General features: G+C 39.5%; 4 protein-coding genes across 8 annotated transcripts; 3 read left to right on the top strand and 1 right to left on the bottom strand.

Annotated features, from left to right (window-relative positions):
• Positions 1–425: 425 nt before the first annotated feature.
• On the top strand, positions 426–5,188 carry nme5 (NME/NM23 family member 5). Its single transcript, XM_058397186.1, has 5 exons — positions 426–669; positions 2,586–2,791; positions 3,944–4,044; positions 4,752–4,870; positions 5,002–5,188. The coding sequence occupies exons 1-5, from the start codon at positions 523–525 to the stop codon at positions 5,083–5,085; spliced, it is 657 nt and encodes a 218-aa protein (XP_058253169.1). The 5' UTR covers positions 426–522; the 3' UTR covers positions 5,086–5,188.
• Positions 5,189–7,157: 1,969 nt separating this feature from the next.
• On the top strand, positions 7,158–11,686 carry hnrnpaba (heterogeneous nuclear ribonucleoprotein A/Ba). The gene is made up of 9 exons (XM_058397185.1): positions 7,158–7,308; positions 7,784–8,005; positions 8,940–9,108; positions 9,216–9,374; positions 9,470–9,625; positions 9,710–9,803; positions 10,159–10,320; positions 10,406–10,489; positions 10,960–11,686. The coding sequence occupies exons 2-8, from the start codon at positions 7,800–7,802 to the stop codon at positions 10,474–10,476; spliced, it is 1,017 nt and encodes a 338-aa protein (XP_058253168.1). The 5' UTR covers positions 7,158–7,308; positions 7,784–7,799; the 3' UTR covers positions 10,477–10,489; positions 10,960–11,686.
• eif4ebp3l (eukaryotic translation initiation factor 4E binding protein 3, like) lies at positions 11,520–19,540 on the bottom strand. The gene is made up of 3 exons (XM_058397188.1): positions 19,152–19,540; positions 15,616–15,789; positions 11,520–14,426 (listed from the first exon to the last, which is right to left on the bottom strand). The coding sequence occupies exons 1-3, from the start codon at positions 19,282–19,284 to the stop codon at positions 14,395–14,397; spliced, it is 339 nt and encodes a 112-aa protein (XP_058253171.1). The 5' UTR covers positions 19,285–19,540; the 3' UTR covers positions 11,520–14,394.
• On the top strand, positions 16,797–27,993 carry hnrnph1 (heterogeneous nuclear ribonucleoprotein H1). 5 transcript variants are annotated; one of them, XM_058397181.1, is made up of 11 exons: positions 16,797–17,475; positions 22,576–22,661; positions 22,743–22,898; positions 22,977–23,120; positions 24,232–24,370; positions 25,567–25,742; positions 25,957–26,060; positions 26,227–26,362; positions 26,778–26,852; positions 26,965–27,063; positions 27,321–27,993. In XM_058397181.1, exons 2-11 carry the CDS (start codon positions 22,577–22,579, stop codon positions 27,422–27,424), a joined length of 1,218 nt encoding a protein of 405 aa, XP_058253164.1. In that variant the 5' UTR covers positions 16,797–17,475; position 22,576; the 3' UTR covers positions 27,425–27,993. The 5 variants fall into 5 exon arrangements, with proteins under 5 accessions (XP_058253164.1, XP_058253166.1, XP_058253163.1 ...); XM_058397183.1 differs by lacking the exon at positions 16,797–17,475 and adding an exon at positions 21,334–21,938 and having other exon boundaries at positions 27,317–27,993; XM_058397180.1 differs by lacking the exon at positions 16,797–17,475 and adding an exon at positions 21,336–21,938.
• Positions 27,994–27,999: the final 6 nt, after the last annotated feature.

Here is a 27,999-nt window from a genome sequence, read left to right as displayed (position 1 = left end):
CAGTAGACGCCATTTAATGATTTCTACTCACTGAGACATTATTTACATAGGAAAGCAGCGCGCGGACAAAACAGACCAATCATATTGGGGGATTTAATAGAGGCGTGGCTATGTAAAAGAAGCCTGCGATATTCATACGTGGTAACTAGGCAACCACATTGGGGTAAAAATAAAACGTAATTTAGCAAGGAAGCTAATGAAATGCTTAACTAATTTGTATATAATAATAAATTCGAATTTCCTTTGCTTTCTACACTATCCAAATAAGTGTTTGTTTTTTTTGCTAAAGAAATTATATTGTATTAGATAACCATTTTATCGCATGGAAATCTTTTTATACAGCGGCTCGAGATAATAACACGGGACCAATCATATAGCGGGAAACAAGTGGAGGCGGGGCTATGTCGGGCAGGCTGTGAAGTAACTAGGCAACCACATGAAAACAGATAACTCTCAGTGAGCTGCCTGAGAAACTGGACAGGTTTTTATTACTCTATTTTTCGATTATTCTGGAGAAGAAATATGGAAGAAGACACACTAGAGCCTCAGCACACGCGCTCACCTCGCATTTTTGTAGAAAGGACCTTAGCTTTGATCAAACCCGACGCTGCGGATAAAGCAGATGAAATCGAGGATATAATCCTACTGTCGGGATTCACTATTTTGCAGGTAACGCCTTGATAACCGCTGTGTATGACGTCATAGTGATGAAATAACAAATACAGCATATAGCCGGACGTTTGAGGGGCTGGCAATGAAAATGTATGAATTAAACACATTAACAAAGCAACAACGGTACACAGGATGTGGTAGCTTAGTGGTTAAGGTGTTAGACTACTGAGCAGAAGATTGTGAGTTTGAATCCCAGGTCTACCAAGCTGGGCCCTTGAATGAGGCCCTCAATAGCTCAGTTATATAATTGCATAATAAATTGGAATTCCCTTTGGTTAAGGGCATTTGCCAAATGCCTGAAATTAAATGTTATCACATTAATAATGCACCAAAAAACAGAGCTTTAAACTGTAGTCCTTTCCTAAAAAAAATTCAAATTAAATGTTTTCACCCCAAAAAAATTCTTTCACACGTGTCCATGTAAAAAGTAACGTTTATAACTTATCTAAAACTTTTAATCTTTTAATTTCACCTTCAACCCTTTTGAAGGTTGTTAAATAGACACATGACTAACACATCATAGTTAAATGAACTGGAAGTAAAATATAATATAAACAACCAATATTTACCATTAGTTTGAATTTGATTTGCGGGCTTGTCAGGTACACTATATTACCGAAAGTTTTAGGACACCCCTGCAAATCATTGAATTCAGGGGTTGGCCTGGCCCCTTAGTTCCAGTGAAAGGAACTCTTAATGCTTCAGCTTCATACCAAGACATTTTGGACAATTTCATGCTTTGTGGGAACAGTTTGGGGATGACCCCTTCCTGTTCCAACATGACTGCACACCAGTGCACAAAGCAAGGACCATAAAGACATGGATGAGTGAGTTTGGTGTGGAGGAACTTGACCGGCCTGCACAGAGTCCTGACCTCAACCCCATAGAACACCTTTGGGATGAATTAGAACGGAGGCCAGGCCTCCTCGTCCAACATCAGTGCCTGACCTCACAAATGTGCTTCGAGATGAACGGTCAAAAATTCCCATGAACACACTCCTAAACCTTGTGGAAAGCCTTCACATTAGAGGTGGAGCTGTTATAGCTGTAAAGGGTGAGCCAACTCTATATTACATTCATGTGCATGTAAAGATGGACATCCCAGTTGTGCCTCCGCTCAAATTCATCCAAAAGGTGTTTTATTGGGTTGAAACAGGAAGGGGTCATCCTCAAACTGTTCAAGCATGAAATTGTCCAAAATTTCTTGGTATGCTGAAGCATTAAGAGTTTCTTTCACTGGAACTAAAGGGCCGACCCCTGAAAAACAACACCTGAATTCAGTAATTTGGAGGGGTGTCCCAAAACTTTTGCCAATATAGTGTATGTTAGGTTCCAGCTATTGGAAGTGATGCTAGTGTAACCTGGCATAGCAAAGAAAACAGGCACTGAAACATTTTACTGAGGTCAGGTCAGGGCGGTCATCCTCAAGTTCAATGCAGTCTGGGGGTTTATTCATGCTCAAACGCACAAGGATAGATATAACATTAACTACATTAGGTACCTTGAGAAGGTCAAAGCAGATGATGATTCTTAATTGATTTTTCCACACTGATGTGGATAAACTTGGTTGTTTGCTATTGTATTGTATTGTATTGTATTGATGTAAAGCATACAGTTATTTGCTAGACGAGAGAAGAAAAGACCCCTGGAAATTTCTAATAAGTATTTATAAAAATAAAAATGCAAGGAGTAAAAAGTCTTGGAAATAGAAATGTTACAAGATGGAAATAGTACAAGTGTTGAATTTTAATACTACACACATCTCAATATACCAATATAATACTTCATTATAGTAGCAAAGTACATTTACTTAAGGATTCTCCACTCAAGACAATCACATGGAAGTAATTCTGTCATATTCTTAAAGTGCTGGTAATAATTTGTTGCTTCTCCATCATCTCACACTGCAACAGAAACGTAAGCTTCAACTGAGCCCAGAGCAGTGCAGTGACTTCTACGCCAAGCATTATGGCCAGCCGTTTTTTCCGAGCTTGACAGCGTTCATGAGCTCTGGCCCGGTCATTGCTCTTGCGCTGGCAAGGCATCGAGCCATTGCTACCTGGAAAAGTCTGATGGGACCAAGCAACAGCACCAAAGCCAAAGAAACCCATCCTGAAAGGTAACAAAAGATTTTTATTTCTAACATATCATTAAAGGTGCAATAGTCAATGTTTGCCTTGTTTTAGTGAAGTGTGTACACTAAAATAATTGCTTTTGACATCAGTTTATTTTGTGTATATTTTCTGTAGAATGTATATTTTGTTTGTAAGTGGATAGAAATATTTGTTCAAATGTGTTAGATGTTGGAAGTTTTTCACAAATTTTAGTATCATTGGTAAACTTTCATTTGGAGCAAAGAAATACACTATATTACCAAAAGTTTTGGGACACCCCTCCAAATCACTGAATTCGGGGGTCGTTTTTCAGGGGTTGGGCTCGGCCCCTTAGTTCCAGTGAAAGGAACTCTTAATGCTTCAGCTTCATACCAAGACACTTTGGACAATTTCATGCTCCCAACTTTGTGGGAACAGTTTGGGGATGACCCCTTCCTGTTCCAAGAGGTCCTGACCTCAACCTGATAGAACATCTTTGGGCTGAATTAGAGCAGAGACTGCAAGCCAAGCCTTTTTGTCCAGCATCGGTGTCTGACGTCACAAATGTGCTTCTAGTGGAATGGTCATAAATTTCCATAAACACACTCCTAAACCTTGTGGAAAGCCTTCCCAGAAGAGTTGAAGCTGTTATAGCTGCAAAGACCGGGACAACGCCATATTACATTCATGTGCATGTAAAGGCAGACGTCACAGTTTTGGCCTGGGTCGCAGTCTCCTCTCAGATTCTACCCAAAGGTGTTCTAAGGGGTTGAGGTCAGGACTCTGTGCAGGCCAGTGAAGTTCCTCCACACCAAACTCACTCATCCATGTCTTTATGGACCTTGCTTTGTGCACTGGTGTGCAGTCATGTTGGAACAGGAAGGGGTCATCCCCAAACTGCTCCCACAAAGTTGGGATCTTGAAATTGTCCAAAATGTCTTGGTATTAAGCTGAAGCATTAAGAGTTCCTTTCACTGGAACTAAGGGGCCGAGCCCAACCCCTGAAAAACAACACCTGAATTCAATGATTTGCAGGGGTGTCCCAAAACTTTTGCCAATATAGTGCATGTTGGTAATAAATTAGGCAACAATATAACTCTCCCTTTACTTCTTTACGGAAACCATCTGTCAGCAAAATGAACAGAGATAAATAATGGGTTATATTTGCTAATCCTCAGCCTGAGAGCTAGATTTGGGACATCTGACTTGAGGAATGCTGTGCATGGCAGTGAAACATTTTCCGCAGCCGAAAGGGAGCTCAAGTTCATGTTTCCCAACTGTAAGTAATAACATATCAGCAAAGTATGTGTGTAGATACTGTGTATATTAACACAGACACGTACATGCACTGGCCATTTTATTAGGCACACTTATGTGATTATACAATCAGTCAGTCATGTGGAAGCAGTAGCGAGGTGTAAAATTATGCCGATACAGGTCAAGAAGATCAAACATCAGGCAAAAGGATGAAATGGGATTTCAGTGACTTCAATGGGATTCACAGAAACTGGAGAGTTAAAGATTGTACAAAAACCAGACAGCATTAAAGGTGTTCCTATTAAAGTGTCCACTGAGTGTACATATGACATATATGATATACTGTACAGGAAGACAAAACAGTAAAAATAAAATGAATGAAGAATGACATTAAAACATATTTTTAAGATGATAGGTTGCATTCAGTAATTCTTCAAAGTAAGATTTTATTATTATTATTATTATTATTATTATTATTGTTATTATTATTTATTCTTTTTATTTATTTATTTTATTTTTTCTTATTTTTTACATGTTCTTATTAGAAAGGTTTAAATGGGAGTTAAATTGTTTCCCAAACTCAAAAGTTTAATTGTGTGTGTGTGTGAGAGAGAAAGAGAGAGAGAGAAAGAGAGAGAGAGAGCATTTTGAACAAGAAACATGGAGAATATCATAAACCAGCTTTCTCTGGCTTTTGCTCCTCGCTTTTCTTTCATATCTATATTCCAGCTGTAATTGAACCCATTCCTAAGGGTGAAGCTGCCACAGATTACCTGAGCAGGAATATAAATCCAACACTCCTCTCCGGACTGACTGAACTCTGCAAAACGAAACCAGCCGATCCCTTCGTGAGTACAGACGTAACTATTCTCTCTAACAAATAATTCATAACACAAACATTTTCATTTTTTGTTTTTGCTTATTCTTCTTACTTCTCTAATTTGTAGCCTTGTTGCTGAATTGTTGTATTTTTCTCTAGACATGGCTGGCCGATTGGCTGATTCAAAACAACCCAAACAAACCCCAGATAAGTGAAGGGACTGTAGTTGAAAATGCATCTTGAACAGAATTAAAAATGACTTCATGAGTTTTCTGATAGAAATCCTTCTTTTCCATGTAGTACTGAAAATGATTTTGTATTAAAATGGAACTTTTTTGTGACATTATATCTGGTTATGTTCATTCATTAGCTAATCTGTGCATTTAGTGTCTGGGTTCATTTCATTTACATTTATTTATTCACTTTTATCCAGTGAATCTTACAACTGCACTGAGCTGATGAGGGTTAAGGGACTTGCTCAAGGACCAGCAGTGATAGATTGGTGGTATAAAAGTTTGAATTCACAGCCTTCTGATGACTGGTGCAGCACCTTAATCCCTGAAACACCACTGCACTTCAGATTATAACATTTATGAAAGTCTAACTCGTGGCATGATGGTGCAGGAGGTTCGCCGAACGCTTTGCTGCCTCACAGCTCCAGGGTTACAGAATTTCTCATGGCATTTATCTGTGTGGGTTTTTTCAGAGTTTTCACACAACTCCCAAAAAACACGCCTGTTGGTGAATGGGTGAATTTAAATTGCCCCTAGGTGTGAATAAGTGTGTGAATGTGTGTGTAATGAGTTTGCATAATGCCCTAGGATGGACTGGCATCCTATAACAGCGTGTATTCCCAGGATAAAGCAACATTACGGTCCTAACCAGGATTAAATACTTACTGGAAATGAATGAATGAAACTCTATAGTATTGTGAGTTTATTTTTTTTAGTAATGATATAAATTTTTTTCCTTTTAATCATCATTGATGATACACCTCCAAGTCATTGAAATTAGGGGTTGGGCTCAGTCCCTTAGTTCCAGTGAAAGGAACTCGTAATGCTTCAGCATACCAAGATAATTTCATGCTCCCAACTTTGTGGGAACAGTTTGGGGATGACCCCTTCCTGTTCCAACATGACTGCACACCACAAAGCAAGGTCCATAAAGACATGGATGAGTGAGTTTGGTGTGGAGGAACTTGACTGGCCTGCACAGAGTCCTGACCTCAACCCCATAGAACACCTTTGGGATGAATCTGAGTGGAGACTGTGAGCCAGAACAAAACTGTGACGTCTGCCTTTACATGCACATGAATGTAATATGGAGTTGTCCCACCCTTTGTAGCTATAACAGCTTCATCTCTTCTGGGAAGGCTGTCCACAAGGTTTAGGAGTGTGTTTATGGGGAATTTTTGACCATTCCTCTAGAAGAGCATTTGTGAGGTCAGGCACTGATGTTGGATGAGAAGGTCTGACTCAGTCTCCGGTCTAATTCATCCCAAAGGTGTTCTATCAGGTTGAGGTCAGGACTCTCTGCAGTCGGGAGCACAAAATTGTCCAAAATGTCTTGGTATGCTGAAGCATTAAGTTATATAATCTGGAAGTTATATAAATCAGATCTTCTGTAAAACATATCATATTGCTCTGTGTTTTGCTTTTAATAAAATAATATCAACGACATGAAATATAATTATTCTGCTTTTGGTATCATTAGCCTGTTTGACTGGACACAAAACAAAAAAACCCTCAAAAACAAGTCTGTAAATAAATAATAATAATAATAATAAAAAAAATTGTGTTTTGTAGTTGGGAAGATCCAGAATAAAAAACACCTCCAGGGCTCGATAAATTGTCAGAATTGTAATATTTAAATAGTCGGGTTATGTTCATCAGTTTATTCTGTTGCTGAAGGCGTGAAACATTTGTTTTGCAGGTAAAGAAATTCATGGCTTTAAATCCTAAAAGCCATTTTATTTATTTCAGAAACTTAATGAAGTGTGTGTGTTTTCATGTAAAAGCATGTCCTCTCAGGCACGTGCTTCTTTCCTAAATCAAAACATGCTATAATTCACTTTGTTGAAAAAAAAAATTGATTTTGAACATTTCTGTTAAATTTATTCGCACATTTATGTATGTATTTATGCAAATAACACTGAAAACAAAACAAACATGCAGAAAGTGCTGATAAACCATGAACACTGTCCGGCTTTAAAAAAAGGGTTCGGATTGTAGCGCGTTCGGGGCGGTACTCAGTGACGTCAAACACACGCATCTTATTGGCCGTCCACTATGATTGGCAGGTCAACTGATCCAATAAAACGTATCCTTATTCGGATGCCCTTTCTTCCGTCCAGTAATATAACACCCTCTACAGGTCGGCGCAATAAGGAAGAGTCCTTTTTACGGAGGATCTCAATACCCGACGGATTTTCTTTTTCCCCTCCCCGAAAAGCGTAACGCTTTTAAGGTACTGTTTTCCACCCACGTTCCTGTTACCGATAAATTGTCGTTTGTGTAGATGGCAGATTCACTGTTTTGACTGAAAATGTGATCGGAAGCGCAGCTCGAGCGCGGTTACATAACTGAAAGTGAGGGTGCATGGTTGTTAGCCGTCGCGGCTAATCTTTTGAGCGGTGATGAGAAGAGTTTCAACATTAATGGGGTTTTTGTGAAGGGTTAAACTCAATTCTGATCGACGGAGCATTTCTGTGACGTTCTACTAGCTTGTGTTGTAGCGCATTGTGTCAGCTGTGGCGAGCTGGTAAAGTGTTTTTCTTTTTATTTTGTTATCATGGTGATGCTAGGCTAAGCAAAATGGTGGCCATCGTAGCGCGAGCCAGCGTGCACGCACGCACGCACGCGCGCGGTCGTTTTGTTATATAATGCGATAATACATATTGCGCCGTAACAACTTGGACATTTTTTTCCCCCTTCTCCCTCAGATCGTAAACAGACACCATGGCGGACGCAGAGCAGCAGTTTATGGAGACGGCGGAGAACGGGTACGAAGGTGAAGAGAACGGAGCGGAGGGCTATGACGACGGCAGCGCGAGCGCAGTGCTGCAGGCCGAAGCGGGAGATGGGGAGAACAATGGAGCCGGAGAAGGAGCTCAGGACGGAGACGGATGCCGGATAGAAGCGAGTAAAAGTGAAGAAGATGCCGGGTATGTAACGCTAAAACCGAAGCAGTTGAGTGGTAGTATTTTGGAGCCGTTACTCTTTTGTTCTTTTCTTCGTCTTTTGTTGGCGCCATGTGTGTCGCTCTCACAGGGGGATGGGCGAGCGCGCGCGCGACAGAGAGTCGATTCTTCTCTCCCAGGCATTGGGACTGAAGAGTCGGTTCGGAATCGATTTGGATTAGATCTGCGCACAAAGGGGGGGTTTCTGTATTTCTTGAAAAATGTGCATGATTTTTTAAAGTGCAGACCACAGTATGACGAGTACCAAGCCAAAATATTCAATCTCAGCTCAGTTATGCAGTGAACACGTCGAGTTGTGTGCTTTAAAAGCTTACAGCAAATAAGCAATGCTTTAAACATTACTGGTTCTGAAGCATCTTTTAGATGGCTGGCCACAGTACACAAAATTGGGGGGAAGATCCTGATTTAACATTGATTTGTTACTATAATATGTGGGTCATACTCCATTTGTCTGATTTTCACAAACACAAATGGTAACTTGAATATATATTGCTTCACAATATATATATATTTTGCTTCAGCTTTCCCCCATGGTGAATGTGTATACTTGTGCACATGCATGCCTTGTGCTGAAATGATCCTGAGATCCATCTTTTTTACATCATCCTTTAAACGTGATTTTGATGAACATGATTCATTTCATTCTTTGAGGTACCCCATATTGTAAGCCATTTCCTAATAAAGTATTTTAATACACTTTATGCAGCAAACTTGTTTTATGGTCCTTTTTTTTCACCCTAGTCTTGTTTGCTTGCCATCATTCATTGATTCGTCCCACATGACATCATGCCAAAATGCCACCTCTACCTTTAATACATCTATCAGGCTACTACACCCTCCTCCTCCCCTCTTATTGTTTTTATCTTTATGTTGAAGTACCGATACTTTATTCCTCTAGGAAAATGTTTGTTGGGGGACTCAGCTGGGATACTAGTAAAAAGGATCTCAAAGATTACTTCTCTAAATTTGGTGAGGTGACAGACTGCACCATTAAAATGGACCCAAACACTGGACGATCAAGAGGATTTGGGTTCATTCTGTTCAAAGAATCGGCAAGTGTAGAAAAAGTAAGTTTTGTTTTTTCCCGAGCGACCGTCAAAACCACTCCAAGTCTTAACTCTGAATTTTCCAACTAAAAGCCGATTGCCAAGCTTCCGATTTATCTTTTCGCCAGGTGCTTGCACAGAAGGAACACAGGCTCGACGGACGGCAGATCGACCCCAAGAAAGCCATGGCGATGAAGAAGGAGCCGGTCAAGAAAATCTTTGTTGGTGGGCTGAACCCGGAAACGACGGAAGAAAGGATCCGCGAGTACTTCGGTGCCTTCGGAGAGGTAGTCTCAACATTTTATACATCAATACACACTAAAGCTTTTTTTAAAAAAAAAAATCTGAATTTTTATCTGAAATGGCTTGCATTTTGTCGCAGATTGAAACCATTGAGCTTCCAATGGATCCAAAGACGAACAAAAGGAGAGGGTTTGTCTTCATAACCTTTAAGGAGGAAGAACCGGTCAAGAAAATCATGGAGAAGAAATTTCACAACGTCAGCGGAACCAAGGATGCAAACGGGAAAGAGAGCCTGGTGAGTTTGCACTACAGCGTTAAAACAGTGATCTAATATTGAATTATAACAGATTAGTTGACTAAATATTTTTTCTCCCGTCAGTGCGAGATTAAGATCGCCCAGCCGAAGGAGGTGTATCAGCAGCAGCAGTACGGCGGCCGCTTCGGAGGCGGGGGCAGAGGCAGGGGACGTGGCGGTAAGTGATTTGCTGTATACACGCTTCGAAATCGAGATTTGCTGTGCATATTCTTGCCCACGTTTATCCTTCGTTCAGTCACATAGCTGGATGTTTTCCTTACCTATGATTTCAGTCCAGGTTTTATGTAAATGGGTTATTGTGTAATCACTGACGCTTTCCATCCTGTGGCATGGCTGATCCTGCTTTTGCTGTTACTGATGTGCAAAAATGGAAAATTAGTCTTATGTAATTACAACTTGTGACACATTTACAACCTCACAAATGTTAGTGGTGATGCGAGCGATTCGTTTCTGTGAAGATCGAGAACGTTGTCCAGAACTCGCGTTAAATACCTTTATATCCATGCCTGCAGGTCAGGGTCAAAACTGGAACCAAGGTCAAAATAACTACTGGAATCAGGGCTACGGTAACCAGGGCTACGGCTATGGAGGGCAGCAGGGCTACAGCGGATACGGAGGCTACGGAAACTATGACTACTCGGCAGGCTACTATGGTTATGGCGGCTATGACTACAGTAAGAGCGCTCTGTCTGTTTCAGTTTACTTAAACAGTAAGTGACTTAAATTCATCAAATTTTTTTGTTCCTCCTATATTTTCAGACCAGGGCAATGCAAACTATGGTAAAGCTCCCAGACGTGGCGGTCACCAGAATAACTACAAACCATACTGATCGTGTTGTGCAGGTATGTCACCTGATGTGACTGATTTGACTTCTGTTTTGACATCCCTGAGCTTGATACATGGTGTGTGTGTGTACATGTAACAGTGTGGCTGTGCAAACATGAGCCAAGGTTACACAGGAGGAGAAGGAAACGGATTGATTTTAGATAAGAAATGAATGATTGCAGTAGTCAGTGGTTACTTCTATGAATCTGGAATGATTGACAACCTTGATTTGTATGTAAATGTATAATATTGGTCAGCAATATTAGTCACTTATTTTTAAGACATGGCTGAAATGGTCATGTTTGCTAAATGAAACATTAACGCTAGATTAAAAGGGCAGAGTTATTTATTTTTGTTGTGGAAAAGGGTTACAAATCGTCATCTAAAATTACTGTAATTATCTTAATGGTCTGATTCCACAATAGTTAACGATTGGCATGAACGAACTTGCAGCATGTGGCTAAACCTTTTCCTTTTTATTTTTCAGATGGTGCCGCATAGGAACCTGTGACCTGATCCCAGCTGATCCCTGGGCTTCAGTCTTTTACTTTTACTGGATGTAGGCAGAATCTGGACTTCTGCTCCATTTTTGTACAGACCACAAGTTGAGGAACCGGGGAAAGCAAATGTCACTTTTCACGTTTTCATTTTATACCTTTTTTTTTTTTTTTTTTTTTTTTTTTTTTTTTCTCGTCCATTTTACATTTCCAGAGATGGAAGTGTTATTTTTACTGTACTTTTTGGTACCTTTTTGAATCTAATGTATTGTATGGTTGTATTTTACGTCTCCGCTGCATTTACCACGCGCCCCTAGCCCTGGAGCTCTGGAAAAAAAAAAAAGCAAAATCCTTTTCATAATAAATTGATTTGTTTAATTTTGTTACTCTTCCTGTAGTGCTCTCTGTTGCGACGATGCATGGCTCAAAGTCTGCAGTGATCCAAAAAGGGATAAGGTTTTGTTTTTGTTTGTTTACAGCCATTATCTTTACTTTTTTTTTTCTTTTTTTTTTTTTTTTAAAACCCCATATTTAGTTTTTAGGAGATCCCTTTCCATCTTGTTGGTTTAATTTAAAAAAAAAAAAAAAAAAAAAAGTGGCTTTTGTAGTGGTAAAACTATACCTCAGCACACACACCTTTATCTGTAAGATTCACTGGAAACTCATTCCTGCAGTGTCTTGGACAATTTGGTGGAAATAAACTTGGTTTTTAAGATATCTGTGGCATGTTTTGATACTGTTTACAACGATAATTGTAACTAAATGTAGAAAACTTAGCAGGTTGAGGAATTGGGGTTACAGATTTGTGTTAATTTTTAGTTGATTAGTCTTCTGATAGTGTAGCTCATGATCATGTGGACGTGTGTCGCGATCAATGGATAAAAACGTTATATAAGACGCATGAATAATTAACATGGCACTTTTAATTACTTTTCTCTTGGTTATGGAAGGAGTCTCCAGTGTCGGCACTTTAATAGTAAGCTTTCCAACACAGGAATGTTTTCAGTGCAAGAGTTTCTTAACATGGAGGGCCAAAAAAACCCTCTTCTGGACAGGGAATGATCGTTTATCGCTGACCACTGAGCCATCGCTAGAGCCGACTTGTTTTCAGCACCTTGTACAACATAAAAATGCAGCCCAGGAAATGGAAATAGAATTTTCGAATGAAACTTTTTGATTGTGTGATAAAGAAATAAAACTTTTCGTTGGTAACAAGGGCTTGCTGACGGCATCAGACTGTAGTCTGATTATTTTCCTGGAACAGCACGCCCCCATGTGGTGATGAAGGCTGTTAGCATTTTTTGCAGTAAACATTCTATAGATTAGAGGGTGTGTTTTAGGTACAAAAATGCAGACAAAGAAAACCTTCTGAGAGCATCCATGTTCATAAACATTGAAAAGTTTTATAGTGTCAGTTTGGCTTCCTTTTACACAGAAACCGTATACATGGTATTAATTTGGGACAGATTTGAGCTTGAAACATTCAAGTCCTGGATACAATTCTTGCCTTTGGTTTAGACCTAAGCTTTATTGAGCAGCATGGAGAATGTTCCACAGTTCTACATTCACACTTGCACCTCAACTTTAGGGGCAGTGGTGGCTCAAGTGGTTAAGGTTGATCAGAGGATTAGGGTTCAAGCCCCAGCATCACCAAGCCCATAACCCTCTCTCCTCCAGGGGCTCTGTATCATAGCTCCCTCTGTGCTAACTTCCTCAGCTGGGATCTGCAAAGAAAAGAATTCCACTGTGCTGTAGTGTGTGTGTGTGTGTGTGTGTGTGTGTGTGTGTGGTGATAAAGGCTTCACTTGCACCTTATCCGAGATGTCTCCAGACCTAAAAACTTCCAGAGCTCTTCAGTGGAGTAGAGTGTATTATTTACATCATCCAGAAACACTGCATAAAAAAAACCTTCATTTTGGACCAAAATTCCTAGTAATATACAGATAATAATATGCAGTCCTGTTAAAATAGTGTCATTATTGTGAACAATCCTTACAGTAAGAATTCCTGTTGACTCTGCTGCCGGTCAGATAATGTCAGTTTACTTGGAATTATTGTAATGAACTATTATTCTTATGTACACTGACCAAGCATAACATTATGACCACCTGCCTAATATTGGGTTGGTCCCCCTTCTGCTCCCAAAATGCGAGAAACTGTGATGCACTGTGTATTCTGACACCTTTCTGTCAGAACCAGCATTAACTTCTTCAGCAATCTGAGCAAAAGTAGCTCTTCTGTTGGATCGGATCACACGGGCCAGCCTTCACTCCCCACGTGTATTAATGAGTCTTGACCGCCCATGACCCTGTCACCGGTTCACCACTGTTCCTTCCTTTGGGCCATTTTTGATAGATACTGACCACTGCAGACCGGGAACACCCCACAAGAGCTGCAGTTTTGGAGATGCTCTGATCCAGTGGTCTAGCCATCACAATTTGGCCCTTCGTCAAACTCGCTCAAATCCTTACGCTTGTCCATTTTTCCTGCTTCTAACATCAACTTTGAGGACAAAATGTTCACTTGCTGCCTAATATATCCCACCCACTAACAGGTGCCATGATGAGGAGATCATCAGTCTTATTCATGGCACCTCTCAGTGGTCATAATGTTATGCCTGATCGGTGTACATCACTAAATATCCCCTGAAGGATATGTGTATCTGTGTGCTCGACCTTACATCATGTTCTGTTGTTTTGTCTAGCTCCTTTGTCATCACCTGCATCCACTGGGGCACTTCATCATGTTTTCTCATACACAGGAGCACCCAGGAGGTCATTTCATCATGTTTTTACCCCCAGCATTGATTTGAATCATTTAATCTTTATTTATTGGGTTTACATTTCTGAACATTTCACCCTGCTCTGGATGTATAAATGCATTGATGAAAAACAAAAACAACTTGACTCACTTTTTATCTGTTTATATCACAGTTTAATAAAAGTAATAAAAACTGATCTGATCTGGAGAAAAGGAAAGAAAAAATAAATGTTTCAACTGTGAATTCTGTCGCTTACAGATTGGCACATTTGTCATATTACATCTGTTCAAATATTATAAGGGACAGCTTTGTAAAATGCACGTAGATGTGTTGACCATATTACCCCCCCCCCCTAATTAAATCTAATCACTTCCCTTTCTTAAAAAAAGTACAAAGTACCATATGTACAATCATTTAAAGGATGCACAGACATCCACAGTCTCTTTTCTTTGTATACCGCTGATGACAAAATACCTGAAATATTGTTGTAAACAGATGAAAAACACCCTCCGAGGTGTTCGTTTCTATACATTACCTAAAATAAAAAAAACCAAGAGAGAAACCCTTCAAACGGAACCGAGTGAATCCAGTGAGAGCTGGTCGATGGGGAAATGTAGCAGCGTCCCAGCAGAAATACGTTCTCCACAGGAGGCACATCACAGGCTCAAATGTCCATCTCGAACTGGCTGTCATCAGCTACAGGAGGAAACGTTTAAATACGTGTTAAATGGGGCAGAAAAGGACTGGCTGAGAGGCAGCGACACCTAGAGGTCATTTTCTTGCATGTACTGGAGTCAATAATCCCGTATTCTTTACTATTAAGGAACTTCATAACGTTTACTCGTGCATATGTGCACACTAGAGGGCATGTCATCATGTTTACCCGCACGTAGGGGCACAGTAGAGGGTATCTCTACATCTACTCAGACGTAGGGGCACCATAGAGGGCATGTCATCAAGTTTTTCCAAGTGAATCTTACCCATTAAAGGCTTTTAAACTTTGTGATGTTTTCTCACACAGTAGAATTCGAAAAGCAGCCATTAGGGCATGTCTGAAGTGTTCTCTCCACTGTAAGGGCAAACTACAGGGTATTTTCCTACATTTAACCTTCTGTTTGAGGCATTTTACAGGACACATCCTCACATGATAGATAGATAGATAGATAGATAGATAGATAGATAGATAGATAGATAGATAGATAGATAGATAGATAGATAGATAGATAGATAGATAGATAGATAGATAGATAGATAGATAGATAGATAGATAGATAGATAGATAGATAGATAGATAGATAGATAGATAGATAGATTTGAAAAATCTATATCTATATCTGGTTAATTTTTTCCACCATGGAGGCACCACAGGGATTCAGTCTTCTTCAGTTAATCCTGTTCAGAATGGTGGTGGATTTAATTACTAATATGATATACATACATATTTATTTAAGAAAAGCTGAATGAGGTACACAAACAACCCACAAAGGTCACTGCAGGAGTGATGAGATTGGTCAGTGAGTAGGAAGAAATATTGCTAGCGAAGCGAGGAGGTTGTTGTCCAGCTGTTTTTCTGTTTACAGCTGCTATAAAGAAAGCGATAACACTTGCCTGGAGGACATTTCACAATCATAAATGTATTAAAAAGCATGCTGTGTTGTTAAATAAATTAAATCGTTGGTGTAAAAGTGGTGTCATAGAACAGGAACAAGACTTCAGGACTTCATATCATATCTAAAAGACTTCAATCCAGACTGCATCACTTTGTCGGTTTGTACTTTTCCTACGAAGATGTCTTAACGATCTAAAAAACCTTTTATTTAGACTGAATAAGGCTTAATTTGTGCTACTCCTCTGTATTGTAATAATAAAGCAGATTTTTCTTTACCTGCTGCGTCCTTCTCCTCCTCCAGCTCTTCTTTCAGTTCCTCAAGTTTGCCCAGAGGATGATTAGAAGGAACCGTCACCCCGGGAATCTGCGGCAGGCAGCAGGGCGGGGTCCGAGCGATCGGCGAGTTCCTGCACTCCAGCAGGAACTTTCTGTCGTAAATGATACGAGTGCCTGCAGGGAGAAAAGACTCATGAATATTCATCAGGGTGCACCTAGAGGGAAGAAAACAGTTCACCGGTTCAGATGAATGTGGTAAGGGTTGACAGAATTAAGAAAATAGACTTAACTGACATGAAAATAATTTGTGTTTCACCGCTCTTCCTTCAAGCTACAAAAATAAAAATATGTATAGTTTAACAAATTTTTTTGCACAGTTTTAGGTTTTCAGATAGTTTTGTCGGATAAACCTACACTGCATTTCTGACATCTAGCTGTAAAAAATTAACACCCCCCCCCCTTGATTCAAAAGCCATGGGGGGGGCCTAAACTTTTGCACTACATTATAGGAAACTGCAAGACTTGAAATTATTCAGCTTTTAATTTATATCATCAAATAAACTTTTTAAAGATGATCAATGTGTCATTTTTACCTTTATTTTTTATTTCAGCTGTGTTCCTGAGAGTGATTATGAATGCATAATCTAATAATTCATCTCTTTAACTATTTTACATCTTTAGCTTTAAGGATTTTTTTTTTTGTTTGTTTTTTTTACTAAAAATAATATTAATTAAAATCACCAATGCTTCTAAGTCTATTAAATATTGCTTTAATTTATCATGTGGTTTATTTTGATGGTTTTTTTAGTCTGTCGAATGGTGGTGTGTTGTGAAAGGGAGCTTTTCTAAAAAAAAGAAAGAAAAAGAAATAAAAATAGACGTAAATCATAAAAAACCCAGAACACACAGACTGACCCTCGGGCATTTGTTAATGAATCTGAAATATTTTTACAGCCCTGAAAATACTTTAAGCTTGAGGATGTATACAATGTTTACATCATTTTACTGAGTCGAAACTGACCAATTTATTTTAATTGACATCATTTGACCCAGAATTAGGTTTAAACAGTTCAACCAGCGTAAGGATTTCCATACACTCCTCCTGTTTAACATAGCTCTGTCATGTTGAATAGCTCCAAAAGGCTTTAAATCGACTCACACTGGGCTTTTTGTCTGTGGCGTTAAGACAGAAGTGCTGGTAGGAATCTGAATGAGAGGAACCCAATGATTCCAGGCTTGGCATCTGTGTTGGAGTTCTAGGAAATCTGAGCACATGTTCGAGTCGGAGGGAGCCATTTTGAGGCAGGCAAGACCACATGGAGGTTACGTAAGATCTGAATGTGTACAAACGAGGCACAAGGCAGGCTCCCTTATTTCATCTTTAGGGTCAAGTTAGAAGGTTGGAGCAGAGATAACACTCAGCATGCTGTAAGGAGCGGTGAACAGATCTGCTGTTGGTTGAAGTTTAACCGGTACGAGGGGTGGTGCTACTGTCAGAGCTGTACCGTATCCATGCTCTCTATCAAGAGGCAGAAAAACATGTTATGCAACCTTGTCTATTTTGTGCACTGTGTTCTTAACAAAAAAGGGGTGAAAGAGCAGGGAGGGGGAAATGGAGACTCATAAACAAACACCTTTGCTTCTACACATACTGCATTGATACTTTTCTGGAGTATGCAATTTGATTTTATTTCTATAGCACTTTCAACAACGGACATCATCTCAAAGCACAGAAATTCGGATTTGTATATTTTGATCGAGCCAAAGGCGACGATGGCAAGGAACATTTCCCAGAAATGGCACTCGGAAGAAACCTCGGAAGGGAACACGTCCTCTTCTGGGTGACACCGAATAGTGCGAGTATGAGCCAGATGATGAAACTAGCTACCTAACACTGCATCTATTCATTTAGATCGGTTTAATCTTTCGCAACTGCTTAATAGATCGTGTTAATCTGACCATTCTCGTTAGCATTCTCTTCAAAATATGCTATTTTTATACATTATGTGCAGCTCAGGTTGTTTGTAATAACAGAAAACTGATATAAACACATGCTTTATCCATCAGTATAATTCCAAGCTTTCATTATTATTTGCTCTTTATAAACAGGTCAAATTGTGTTTATTTTGAGCTTAGATTAAAGAAAAGAAATCAAGAAACTATGCATGAAGGCAAGTTGGGGCTGATTTCTTTCCAGCTCAAACTGGAGATTCATGCAGCCGAAAGTGGTAGGCTGTCGTGGTGAAAGTTCCACAAAGTGAAACAGATTCCATCTTCCTTTTGGGTGTTTTTTCAGACACATCCGTAACATCAGCAGTGATTGAGAAATACAGTTTTTTTTCCTTCACAAAACCTATTCGGAGAACAAGCTTGAAAGAAAGCCTGAACAAATATCGTCCAATCAAAGTGACAAAAAATGTACGAAGGAGTGTAGGTTTAGTGATTTTTGTGGTTTAGTATGTTGCCGGAAACGTGGTAGAGCATTACGAAATCCCAAATGTAGTTTCTATCTGGCTTTAAGTGTGTGTGTGTGTATGCATCATACCTACATTGTGCCACATCCTTCTTATTATTACACCATGGTAACATTCAGTACTCAACCAACCAGTTAGATTTCCTCACACCTTTGTGGCACAAATTTTGACACAAATGATTAGATTTCAGATGAAATGGTTTAACATTTCTGCAGGTAAAACTTTTGCTGTGCACAGTCCTCTGTAACGTCCCCAGGCGAAGACATTTTTGGCCAGGACAGAAAGTTCTGGGTTATTCCTGAAATGCAACAGCTGTGGAAGTAGGGAAGGGTTGCTTTCCAAGAAAAATCCCTCCTACTTGGCACAGGCTGCTGGTATGACCATTTAACAAAGACCTTCTTCTAAAAAGAGGAACAATGAGAACTGTATTTGTTTTCGTGACAGCTCAGGAGTACGGTATCTGTCGGACAAACAACCTATAAGAATAGATAACATATCAAAGTGTTATGTAAGGAACCAGCTGTTGGGTCTGATAAGGAACCAGCGCTCAACTGATTAATTAATGTAGGATGTGTAACTCGCTATGAAGAGTTATGGATGTTAGGTTTCATTTTTTCTGTTTCTTTCTCACGGAAGGTTTGCAAAAGTAGCCGAGCTGCTGTAAGTGTTTTCGAGCCAACATGCTGGTTTACAGATGGCCACCATTTGTTGTGTTTGTGGTTGGTTTAAAGCCGAGCTGGATCACTGCTATGACTACTGAAGACCACAAACAAGCGCTGAACAGAAATAAACCATACAAAACAGTGTCTTGCCAGTGTGGAAGGACGATCGTTCAGATTTTTGTCTACATAAATTGAATTATGAAATTAGAATAAGAATTATGAATTAGAATAAGTGTATGAAATAAAAGGCAATTGCAAGTCATGATACAAGATGGTCAGTGGATGCAGTATGTGAACTGGATGTGGGTAGCTTGTTTATACCATGCAAATTGCAATCCTGCTCAGAGAAATAAACCCTCACACATTCTGTGCCCCATTTTGGGAAGAAGCATGTGCTCACCTCCTGGCGTGGTGGAGAACAAGGTTCCTCCAGGCGTCTGGCTGTAACAGTCTGGGAGCTGAGACCAATCCTTCAGCTGGATCACACGGGTCGGGATGGGACAGCTCCTGGTCTTCTGTGTGTTTGCTGACATTGTGGATTTCTAAGCTTGAAAGTTCAGTTGAAGAAGCAAACAATAAAGCCCTCCCACTGCTGCCTATTATTCTATTTACCACACTTCCTTACTCCTCTTTTCTTTTCTTTTCTTTTCTTTTCTTTTTGTCCTCTCTGATTGGTCTTCCTCAGCTGAATTAACTAACTAAGCTCTCTAAAAGTGCATTGTTGCAGAAGCACACAATTTACAAGAGCAGTTGTATTTTTCCACAGCAGGAACTACAGTAGTGGGTGCAGGGTGTGTGTGGATATTTAACACCAACAGATAGGACGTGCTGAACAAGGTTGCCAGATTGCAAGATTTCATGGTAAAAGAAAAAGGCCACCTTAAACAGTTTACGTATTAATCTTTATAGCTAACACACGAGCTTCAGTGATGTTAAGTTCTTTTTAACTTCTCTATGGTTGCAATGTTGGTCTGTTTTTACTCTTCGTTAGATTCTGATACCTTCATCTCTATCTTCAGAAAGCGATGCAGCGGCGCTTTAGTACTTTAGTCCCTCAATTTCTCATTTGTACACTATGATCGGTCTGATCAGCTTACAAAACATCAACCTTTCTGCTAATACTGCCGTCAAACTCGTCGTCTTGTATATCGCTAACTAGTTGCAGAGCTAGTCACGTTATTTTGAGTTAACAAATCTTTAAGCATTCAAGTAAATCACAAGTAACTCTCTGATCAGGTTCTATTGAATATTTAGGGTATGTAGCTATACCTTGCTAAGCTTCTTGTGTAAATACACTACCTAAAAAAGATATATGATGTGTCTCGTATCACAAATCCTGCAATATTTGCTTCATGCTAATCACATTAGAGGCTTGTTTTGTAAAGGGAGATCTTAAAAACCCATGTGATGTCATTATCTACCAGACTTCTATCAGATTTATCTCAGATTAGCCGTATGTGTGTGTGTGTGTGTGTGTGTGTGTGGTGTATGACATTTATTTTTTCCTGTGAACAGTTTGTTTGCAGAGGATGCAAGAAACCATTCTGTTTGCTATCTTCTCACAACCTTCTTGTTTCATCAGTGATAATGCAAGTAATTAACTGTATTCATTAATGCACTGTGAGATGTTTGTGTATTAAATTTAATAAAGTTGCACGGGATGAAAACACTCGGTGCAATCTGGCAACCCTGAATACGTGACCGGGATCATGTGACGGGGGGGAAGCTCTTGGGCAAAAGTAAAAACAGAATTCACCACGTGCTCTAAATAGGGAACGCTGAGCACGTGCTTAAAAGCTTGTCCGCCATTGCTGCAGCGTTCCAAACTAACCCTGGCACGAGGCGCGCTCCATAGAATTTAAGCGCATTTATTTTCATGTGCTTAAATGACAATAATGCGCGTGCTTTTTTGGGGGGGGGACGGGACTTCCCCTTCCCAGAAGGGGCTTTTAGACATGTTTGCACTTGTTTATATTGGCCTGTGTTAGTTAAGCGACATTACACTGTTATGAGATTACAGAGTGTTGAGACGTCGTTATTTTTTTAGTTTGTTTATGTTTTTAACAGATGTCTTGTATGTCCAAAATCAGTCAAAACAGTAAACATGAACTATTTTAGTGGAGATTTATTACACATGAAAGTTACATAGACTTGTACAGAATTGAGGTGTCAGTTTATCCGAATTTTCAAATCACAATAGTTGTTGGGAATGTAAGATATTATACAATCTTACATTCCATATATATGTATGTATATATATATATATATATATATATATATATATATATATATATATATATGTGTGTGTGTGTGTATATGTATATATATATATATATATATATATATATATATATATATATATATATATATATGTATATATATATATATATATATATATATATATATATATATATATATATATATATATATACATATACACACACACACATATATATATATATATATATATATATAGTTATTGATTATAGACACATTTTAGACCTTATATTAACTTTCCTTATTATAATATATAAATATAAATATATTATAAAACTCTAAGGAAAGACATATTTCGGACAAGATGTGTGATATATCTAGTTTACAGAGACATGATCTAAAAACGAGTCGACTCTCTGATTCCATACATTGCGGAATGGAAAGCCGACACCTGAATCTTTGGAGCCGACTCTATACTTTGATTCTGATTCAGCTCGTCTGTACTATCCGTCATTGAGAATTTTTGTGTGGAGTCGATTCTCAGAATCGATTCTCAGAATCGACTCGGTTAAATGTCAAAACAAGGCGAGAATCGAATGTCAGGAGCTGATTCTTTACACTGATTCATTTAACCCATGCTTCAAGTCATCGAGAACAATATCGCGCGGAATCAACATTTAGAATCGATTTAATCGATTGTCATAGTAGATTGTCGACTCCAAGGTTTCTGGAACCGGTTCCACACGATGGTCTTGATTCAGCTCGTTCATATTGTCCGCCATGGGGAAATGTGTTGTGTAGATTCGGTTCTCAGAATCTATTCAATCACACGGGGTCGACTCCATAGTTTCGGTTAGTCTTGATCGCGCATGCGCAGTATTTGTTCACGCACGCGTATTGCTATTCCGCTAGAAATTCACCATTTTTTACACCAATTGGCCGCCGGTGGACAGCGAGTCGGCTAGTAAAGGTAGTTCTGCTATTAGATCAAATAATATGGGTCAGGTGGTATGTTACATATTTGCAAATGGTTACATGCTAAACACCTTTGTTTAAAGAGCGCTTAATATAATATGTTAAGTCAAAAAGGGTGCTGGTTGTAGTTAGCTTAGCAAGCTAACGGTAGTAACTAGCCCACAATTGAATTGACTTTTTGTCTCATACACGCATTAAGCCGCTTTGTTCGGGTTTGCTTTGGCTTTTCCATGGTTTCAGTAATCATTCTGCATCCCAAACCACTTTATTTTGGATGTACAGCGCTATGAACCGGCTGTTATTAACCTTGTTTAGGTGCAGGCATAAATTCTTAATGAATTTGGCCGAACGGTTTGCTTTGAAGGTTCAATAGTTGATATTAACATTCCTTAATTTTTTTTTTACAAATAACCTGGTGATTAAAAAACAACAGAAAGAAAACAATGGCTAAACCTTTGCAATGTTCTAGACACTGTATAGGTCAATTAAGGTTCTGAGGGCGTGGCTATGGGCGGGGTTAATTCAGACAATGAGCTCACCTAATTAGAAAACGCTAGTTTAGATGAATAAGCTGTTAAATCCAGCTTGTGTTGCAACACTTAACATATCTGTATTATTTCCTTTACATTAAGCATGGCAGATGGAGAGGGTTTTGTGGTGCGAGTGAGAGGATTGCCTTGGTCCTGTTCAGCAGATGAAGTCCAGAGATTCTTCTCAGGTAAAATCAAACAACCTCACTTCACTATCTGATATCTCATTTCGAGCCAGATGTAAACGTCCTGCCTCACTTGTACTGCAGAATGTAAGATCGCAAACAACGGCACGAGCATACACTTCACCTACACAAGGGAAGGGCGGCCGAGCGGAGAGGCATTTGTGGAGTTCGAAAGTGAGGAAGATCTGAAGATTGCCGTGAAGAAGGACAGAGAAACCATGGGACATCGTTATGTAGAAGGTGAGGATTGGGGAATGGAAGGTGAAATCATATGGGAGTGATCTGAACAGGGACTGAGTGATTGGTGTATTGTTTCAGTCTTCAAATCCAACAATGTGGAGATGGACTGGGTCTTAAAGCACACCGGTCCTAACTGTCCAGACACAGCAGGGGACGGCCTGGTCAGGCTTCGAGGTCTGCCCTTTGGCTGCAGCAAAGAGGAGATTGTTCAGTTTTTTGCAGGTATGTCATCCAAAACTTAGGGGTTTTAATCCCACACCTCATCAATCACAAACTCTCAGTATATAAGTCAATGTTTCAGAATGCTTCTAGGTTATGATTGTGACCTTATGCTAGCTGTAATATATAGAAAGCCGTAAAGACCAAGATGTCACTATTATATTCTTATCTCATAACTGAATGGTTGCTTATGTGCCTCATATTAAGACCTTTGCATGATTTGGAGTCATAGGGTGTTTTTCCACTGCACACTCATAAACAAGACCTGGCCCACAAAAAAAAGATACCAACAGAATCATCATTGTTCAGTTTCAGGCAAAGATTCAGTTCAGATTTAAGCATAATAATAATACAGATACATTAAACACCCAGGTATAAACGTACATAAAATAACATAACATTGTTGCTTCCAGTTGAGATGGAGAGATATATATATATATATATATATATATATATATATAAATATATATATATATATATATATATATATATATATATTTATATATATATATATATATATATATATATATATATAAAATGGAACAGAAAAACGCTGGGTCTCATTTATCAAGTTCAATACAAACAGATTTATATGTAAATAATTTGTACGAGCGTTTACTCAAGAAATTTGTCATTCCGGAAAATACTCCTGTGTGTCAAAAATTTTGTAACTAAAGTAAGTCTCAACCTTACTGATTACAATTTTACAATTTAAATTGTTTTATTTTTATGTTGACAACATTTAGCAGACTCCCTTCTCCAGAACTGCTAGCTCCTCACCCTAGGTACCGTAAGTTTCTGTTGGCATCACACTTTAGCAGGTACTTTTTACTTGGTACTTTATCTAAAACAAGGGCAAATTATCAAAGGTACCTGTAATTTGTGCAGTGGAAAGCAGCCTACAGATATCTTCTGGGTACCTGATGATACTTTCTCATACCATAATATTATAATTGATATAACATTATCAGACATAGTACATTGCACCCCATCTAGTATTTCCATGTAACCTCATTTCTTAAGTAGAAAAGTTCCCTTAGCAACTATAAATCTTTGTCAATGGGCTTGTGATTTAATATGTCCCCCACTGGGGTTATCTGTCCTTGGGTTGAAGGGTTGGAAATCGTGCCAAATGGGATAACATTGCCGGTGGACTTCCAGGGGAGGAGTACGGGGGAGGCCTTCGTGCAGTTTGCTTCACAGGATATAGCTGAAAAGGCTCTAAAGAAACACAAGGAAAGAATAGGGCACAGGTGGGGATGGTTGGTTGGTTGGCTGGATAAGTTGCTTTTCTTATGGTGTACACCTCTCAACAATTTCATGCACTGCAGAAATGGCAAGACCTTCTCTCAAACTGTTAGCATTAACAACCACACATAGCTTTTTAAAAGATGAGGCCCGGTTCATATGAAAGCACGCACACTGTGCTCATGTTGTTCCGTAGCATCAGTGCTGAGTGAGTCATCGAATCAACTCGCGAATCATTTGTTAATCACTTCATGGGTGCTTTCGCATACACAGCGTTTAGTCTAAATTTAGACTCGAGAACACAAACCCGTTGCACACAGTTGTGAAACAAAACAACCTGACTGAGAGCATCCGAGTGAATCGAATGCTGTGAGGAAGTGACTCGTTTGATTTGATTCAATTCAGTTGATTCATGAGTCACAAAATGAGCCAAGGGATAGATGTAGTGCTATAGAAATTGTGTGTGTTTGTATGGATTTGGACTGATTAAAGAGTGACACAGTATATGCGACACTCAAAATGTATTAAGCCTAGGGTTAAATATAATTTAATCATTTTATTAAGCAATATGACTGTGTTCATATAAAAAGTTCATTGCTCTGATTGGGACGAAGTAATAGGTGTGAAAGCTCCCTAAAGCAGATTCCCCAGATGTCTGTAAATAGCCAGTCGTATGGCAGAAACCTTAAGCAAGCCATTACACACAAGCACAGTGTATGTTAATGTATATGTGATGTGTGTATAATGGCAGATTCAGGATCTGAAGGATCCTGATGACGAGGATGTTCACTCAGCACTAAGTTTGATGCTGTAGGGATTTCTCACAATTAAAACAAAAAACAAAGCTACAATGAAGACTTCAGATCATGAGGACCCGGTACCACAGGTAATACTGAGTCAGACATGACGGACTGAAGTCTCTTTCTACCATGTTCTCTGTACTCTGACAGTGTAACACCTTTTGCATAATTAAGTAATAATAAAATGTATAGTAGTAATAAAAAGTGTCCATAAGAAAAGCTGAATGAGGGTTTGACTGAGAAGTTTCCATTTAATTTTCACAATCAATCACTAAGCGGAGTCATTGCCAGTTATTCAGTGCTGCAGTTCTTAGGGTTTATTATTTCCTGTGCACGCAGCAATGCTCTGTATCCTCAGGACTGTGTACTGCGGTTCCAACGGTGTGCTTTGGCCCTCGTAGGTACATAGAGATTTTCAAGAGCAGCCGTGCAGAGGTGCGTACGCACTACGAGCCGCAGAGGAAGGTGATGGGAATGCAGAGACCGGGACCTTATGACCGTCCGGGTGGCCGCGGCTACAACAGCATGAGCCGCGGGGTCTCGTTTGAGCGCGTTCGCCGCGGAGGATATGGAGGAGGTGCGTACCTAGGCTACTACCTTTAAAACTGATTATTATTAAGGTATAAATTTGCTTTTGTCAAATTTTTTTAATGATAATTATTGATACTTATAATATTCACAGTGTGTTAATCAGTATATTATCGTTATTGACTAGAAACACCTCTAGACTAGTCAGGTTTCAGAAATACACCCACTCCATCGATCATGCGTACTCTTATTTCACGCCTCAGATGGCCGTTACGGAGACGGCGGTTCCTCTTTTCAGAGCACAACTGGTCACTGTGTGCATATGAGAGGCCTTCCGTACAGAGCCACAGAAACTGACATCTACAACGTGAGTTCCTGCTTCACACTTTGATCGTTTGTGTGCCTTAAAGAGTCCAAAATATTTCCAGTAATGAAATAAATGCTTACTGATTAATCTTAATGCAAAAATATGAATATAGAGCTATATTTTTAATTTTTAAGTGCTATTTTTTTTATTTGTAATCCACATCCAGTTTTTCTCTCCCCTGAACCCGGTGCGTGTGCACATGGAGATCGGACCTGACGGGAGAGTCACGGGTGAAGCCGACGTCGAGTTCGCTACACATGAGGACGCAGTGGCCGCCATGTCGAAGGACAAAGCCAACATGCGTAAGTACAGGAATGTTTTAAAAATTGCGGTGGCAATTTAATTGAATTGAACATTTTTTTTTTATTTTAGCATGTTAACTTAAATAATTTTGTATTTGCGTTTAAATATTACTAAATTGCATAGTCACTGTACTGTCACTAAATAAATGGTAAGTAAACCACGAAGCTAATATTGCGGCATCGTTAGTTCATACACTGTTATCTCATCACTGATGTGAAGCTTGATTAAATATTTAAAAAATAAACCAAGTGACATGAATTTGGGATGACTGACACTTGACACCCCTGGAGGCTCCGCCCACTTCTCACTTATCTCTCATTAATAATCACTTAATTTTCTTGTTTGAAAAAGTTGTGTTCTTGCATTTAAATTATGGACACACCAAAAAAAAATCCCTCATGTTTTGTCTTGTAGAGCATCGCTACGTCGAGCTGTTCCTGAACTCGACAGCAGGAGGCGGCAGCGGTGGATATGGAGGTCAGATGATGGGTTAGTCTCTAGCATGGGTTTTATTTTTTGCCCATGTTGGTTGGTAAGGTAGTGAATCACGCGGTTGCTTTAACTCGCAACGGCTTTGCACGTATCTGTCCCTTTATCACAGGAAACCAGTCGTCCTACGGGCACGGCGGTCAGCAGATGAGCTCCGGATACAGCGGTGGCTACAGCAACCAGAGCAGCATGGGAGGATACAGTGATTACAGTGAGTGTCAGCTCTGCTTCACACACACACACACACTGTTAGTCGATCCTCCATTGCTGTCACATTCATGATATTCGTCCTAGACCCACTGGACCCTGTTTACATCTGTCCACTTATCAGATCACCCAGGTCAGGTGTAAACAGGGCCTACTATTTTTGTCATTAACAATAACGTGTTTGGTGTTTTGAGTTAATGTCTGGGTGTGTAGGAGTGAGAGCTCACAGGTCCTAAAGTGTGTATTTGTCCCTCCTGTCAGGTAATCAGGGCGGAATGGGGAGTAGTTACTACGGCGGGGGAAGCCGAGGCTCGATGGGGATGAATGGCCTGAACAGCAGCATGGGCGGAGGCTGGGGAATGTAACTAACACTCCGACCTCCACTGACCTCCCCGATTTAATGTTTCTCCATGATTTCATTTGCTTTCCTAGTGCAACTTTTTTTTTTTTTTTTTAATTGCTATTTTTACCTTACGAAGTGAAAACTTTTGTCCAAACTGGATTATTACAGTTTTATTTTCGCTCTTGTTTTTGTATTAAAAGTGAAGTACGTTTCTGGAAGTTTCTTTAGCAATGGCAAAGTTGCTTATCAGTTAGTTGAAATGTATTTAATTGCACAAAGATTTGACCACGTTTCTCTCCCGAATGTCTGGAGTGGGGGGGAAGTATTCTGGTTTCCAGTGAGAAGCTGAAAATGTTGTACTGTTGTAAAGCATGTGTTGCAGAAGTCCAGAGGGAGTCGTCGCCGTAGTAACTCTAATGTTAAACAGATGCATGCAGTGATAGTGTTTTGATAGTGTGAGCCTCTCTCTAACTGTAATTGTTTTGTAGTGTGACACGAGGAACGGATTTGAGGTCCAGTTTTCATTTTTGCACAGACGAGCTGATATTTTTGCTGGGGATGTGTTTATTAAAATATGTATCGTTCTATGAACGTGTG

This window comes from Hemibagrus wyckioides, linkage group LG08 (genome assembly GCF_019097595.1).
Source record: "Hemibagrus wyckioides isolate EC202008001 linkage group LG08, SWU_Hwy_1.0, whole genome shotgun sequence".
Lineage (NCBI taxonomy): Eukaryota > Metazoa > Chordata > Actinopteri > Siluriformes > Bagridae > Hemibagrus > Hemibagrus wyckioides.
This window is presented reverse-complemented; position numbering and strand designations above follow the sequence as displayed.

Coding starts and splice junctions, on each gene's coding strand:
- hnrnph1 (XM_058397181.1), top strand. CDS start 22,577: ATGGCAGATGGAGAGGGTTTTGTGGTGCGAGTGAGAGGATTGCCTTGG. Junction 25,743..25,956: donor CCGCGGAGGATATGGAGGAG/GTGCGTACCTAG, acceptor TTCACGCCTCAG/ATGGCCGTTACGGAGACGGC. Junction 26,853..26,964: donor ATATGGAGGTCAGATGATGG/GTTAGTCTCTAG, acceptor CCTTTATCACAG/GAAACCAGTCGTCCTACGGG.
- nme5 (XM_058397186.1), top strand. CDS start 523: ATGGAAGAAGACACACTAGAGCCTCAGCACACGCGCTCACCTCGCATT. Junction 2,792..3,943: donor AAAGAAACCCATCCTGAAAG/GTAACAAAAGAT, acceptor GCTAATCCTCAG/CCTGAGAGCTAGATTTGGGA. Junction 4,045..4,751: donor CAAGTTCATGTTTCCCAACT/GTAAGTAATAAC, acceptor TCTATATTCCAG/CTGTAATTGAACCCATTCCT.
- eif4ebp3l (XM_058397188.1), bottom strand. CDS start 19,284: ATGTCAGCAAACACACAGAAGACCAGGAGCTGTCCCATCCCGACCCGT. Junction 15,790..19,151: donor GTTCTCCACCACGCCAGGAG/GTGAGCACATGC, acceptor TTCTCCCTGCAG/GCACTCGTATCATTTACGAC. Junction 14,427..15,615: donor GGAGGAGAAGGACGCAGCAG/GTAAAGAAAAAT, acceptor TTCCTCCTGTAG/CTGATGACAGCCAGTTCGAG.
- hnrnpaba (XM_058397185.1), top strand. CDS start 7,800: ATGGCGGACGCAGAGCAGCAGTTTATGGAGACGGCGGAGAACGGGTAC. Junction 9,626..9,709: donor CAAACGGGAAAGAGAGCCTG/GTGAGTTTGCAC, acceptor TTCTCCCGTCAG/TGCGAGATTAAGATCGCCCA. Junction 10,321..10,405: donor TTATGGCGGCTATGACTACA/GTAAGAGCGCTC, acceptor CTATATTTTCAG/ACCAGGGCAATGCAAACTAT.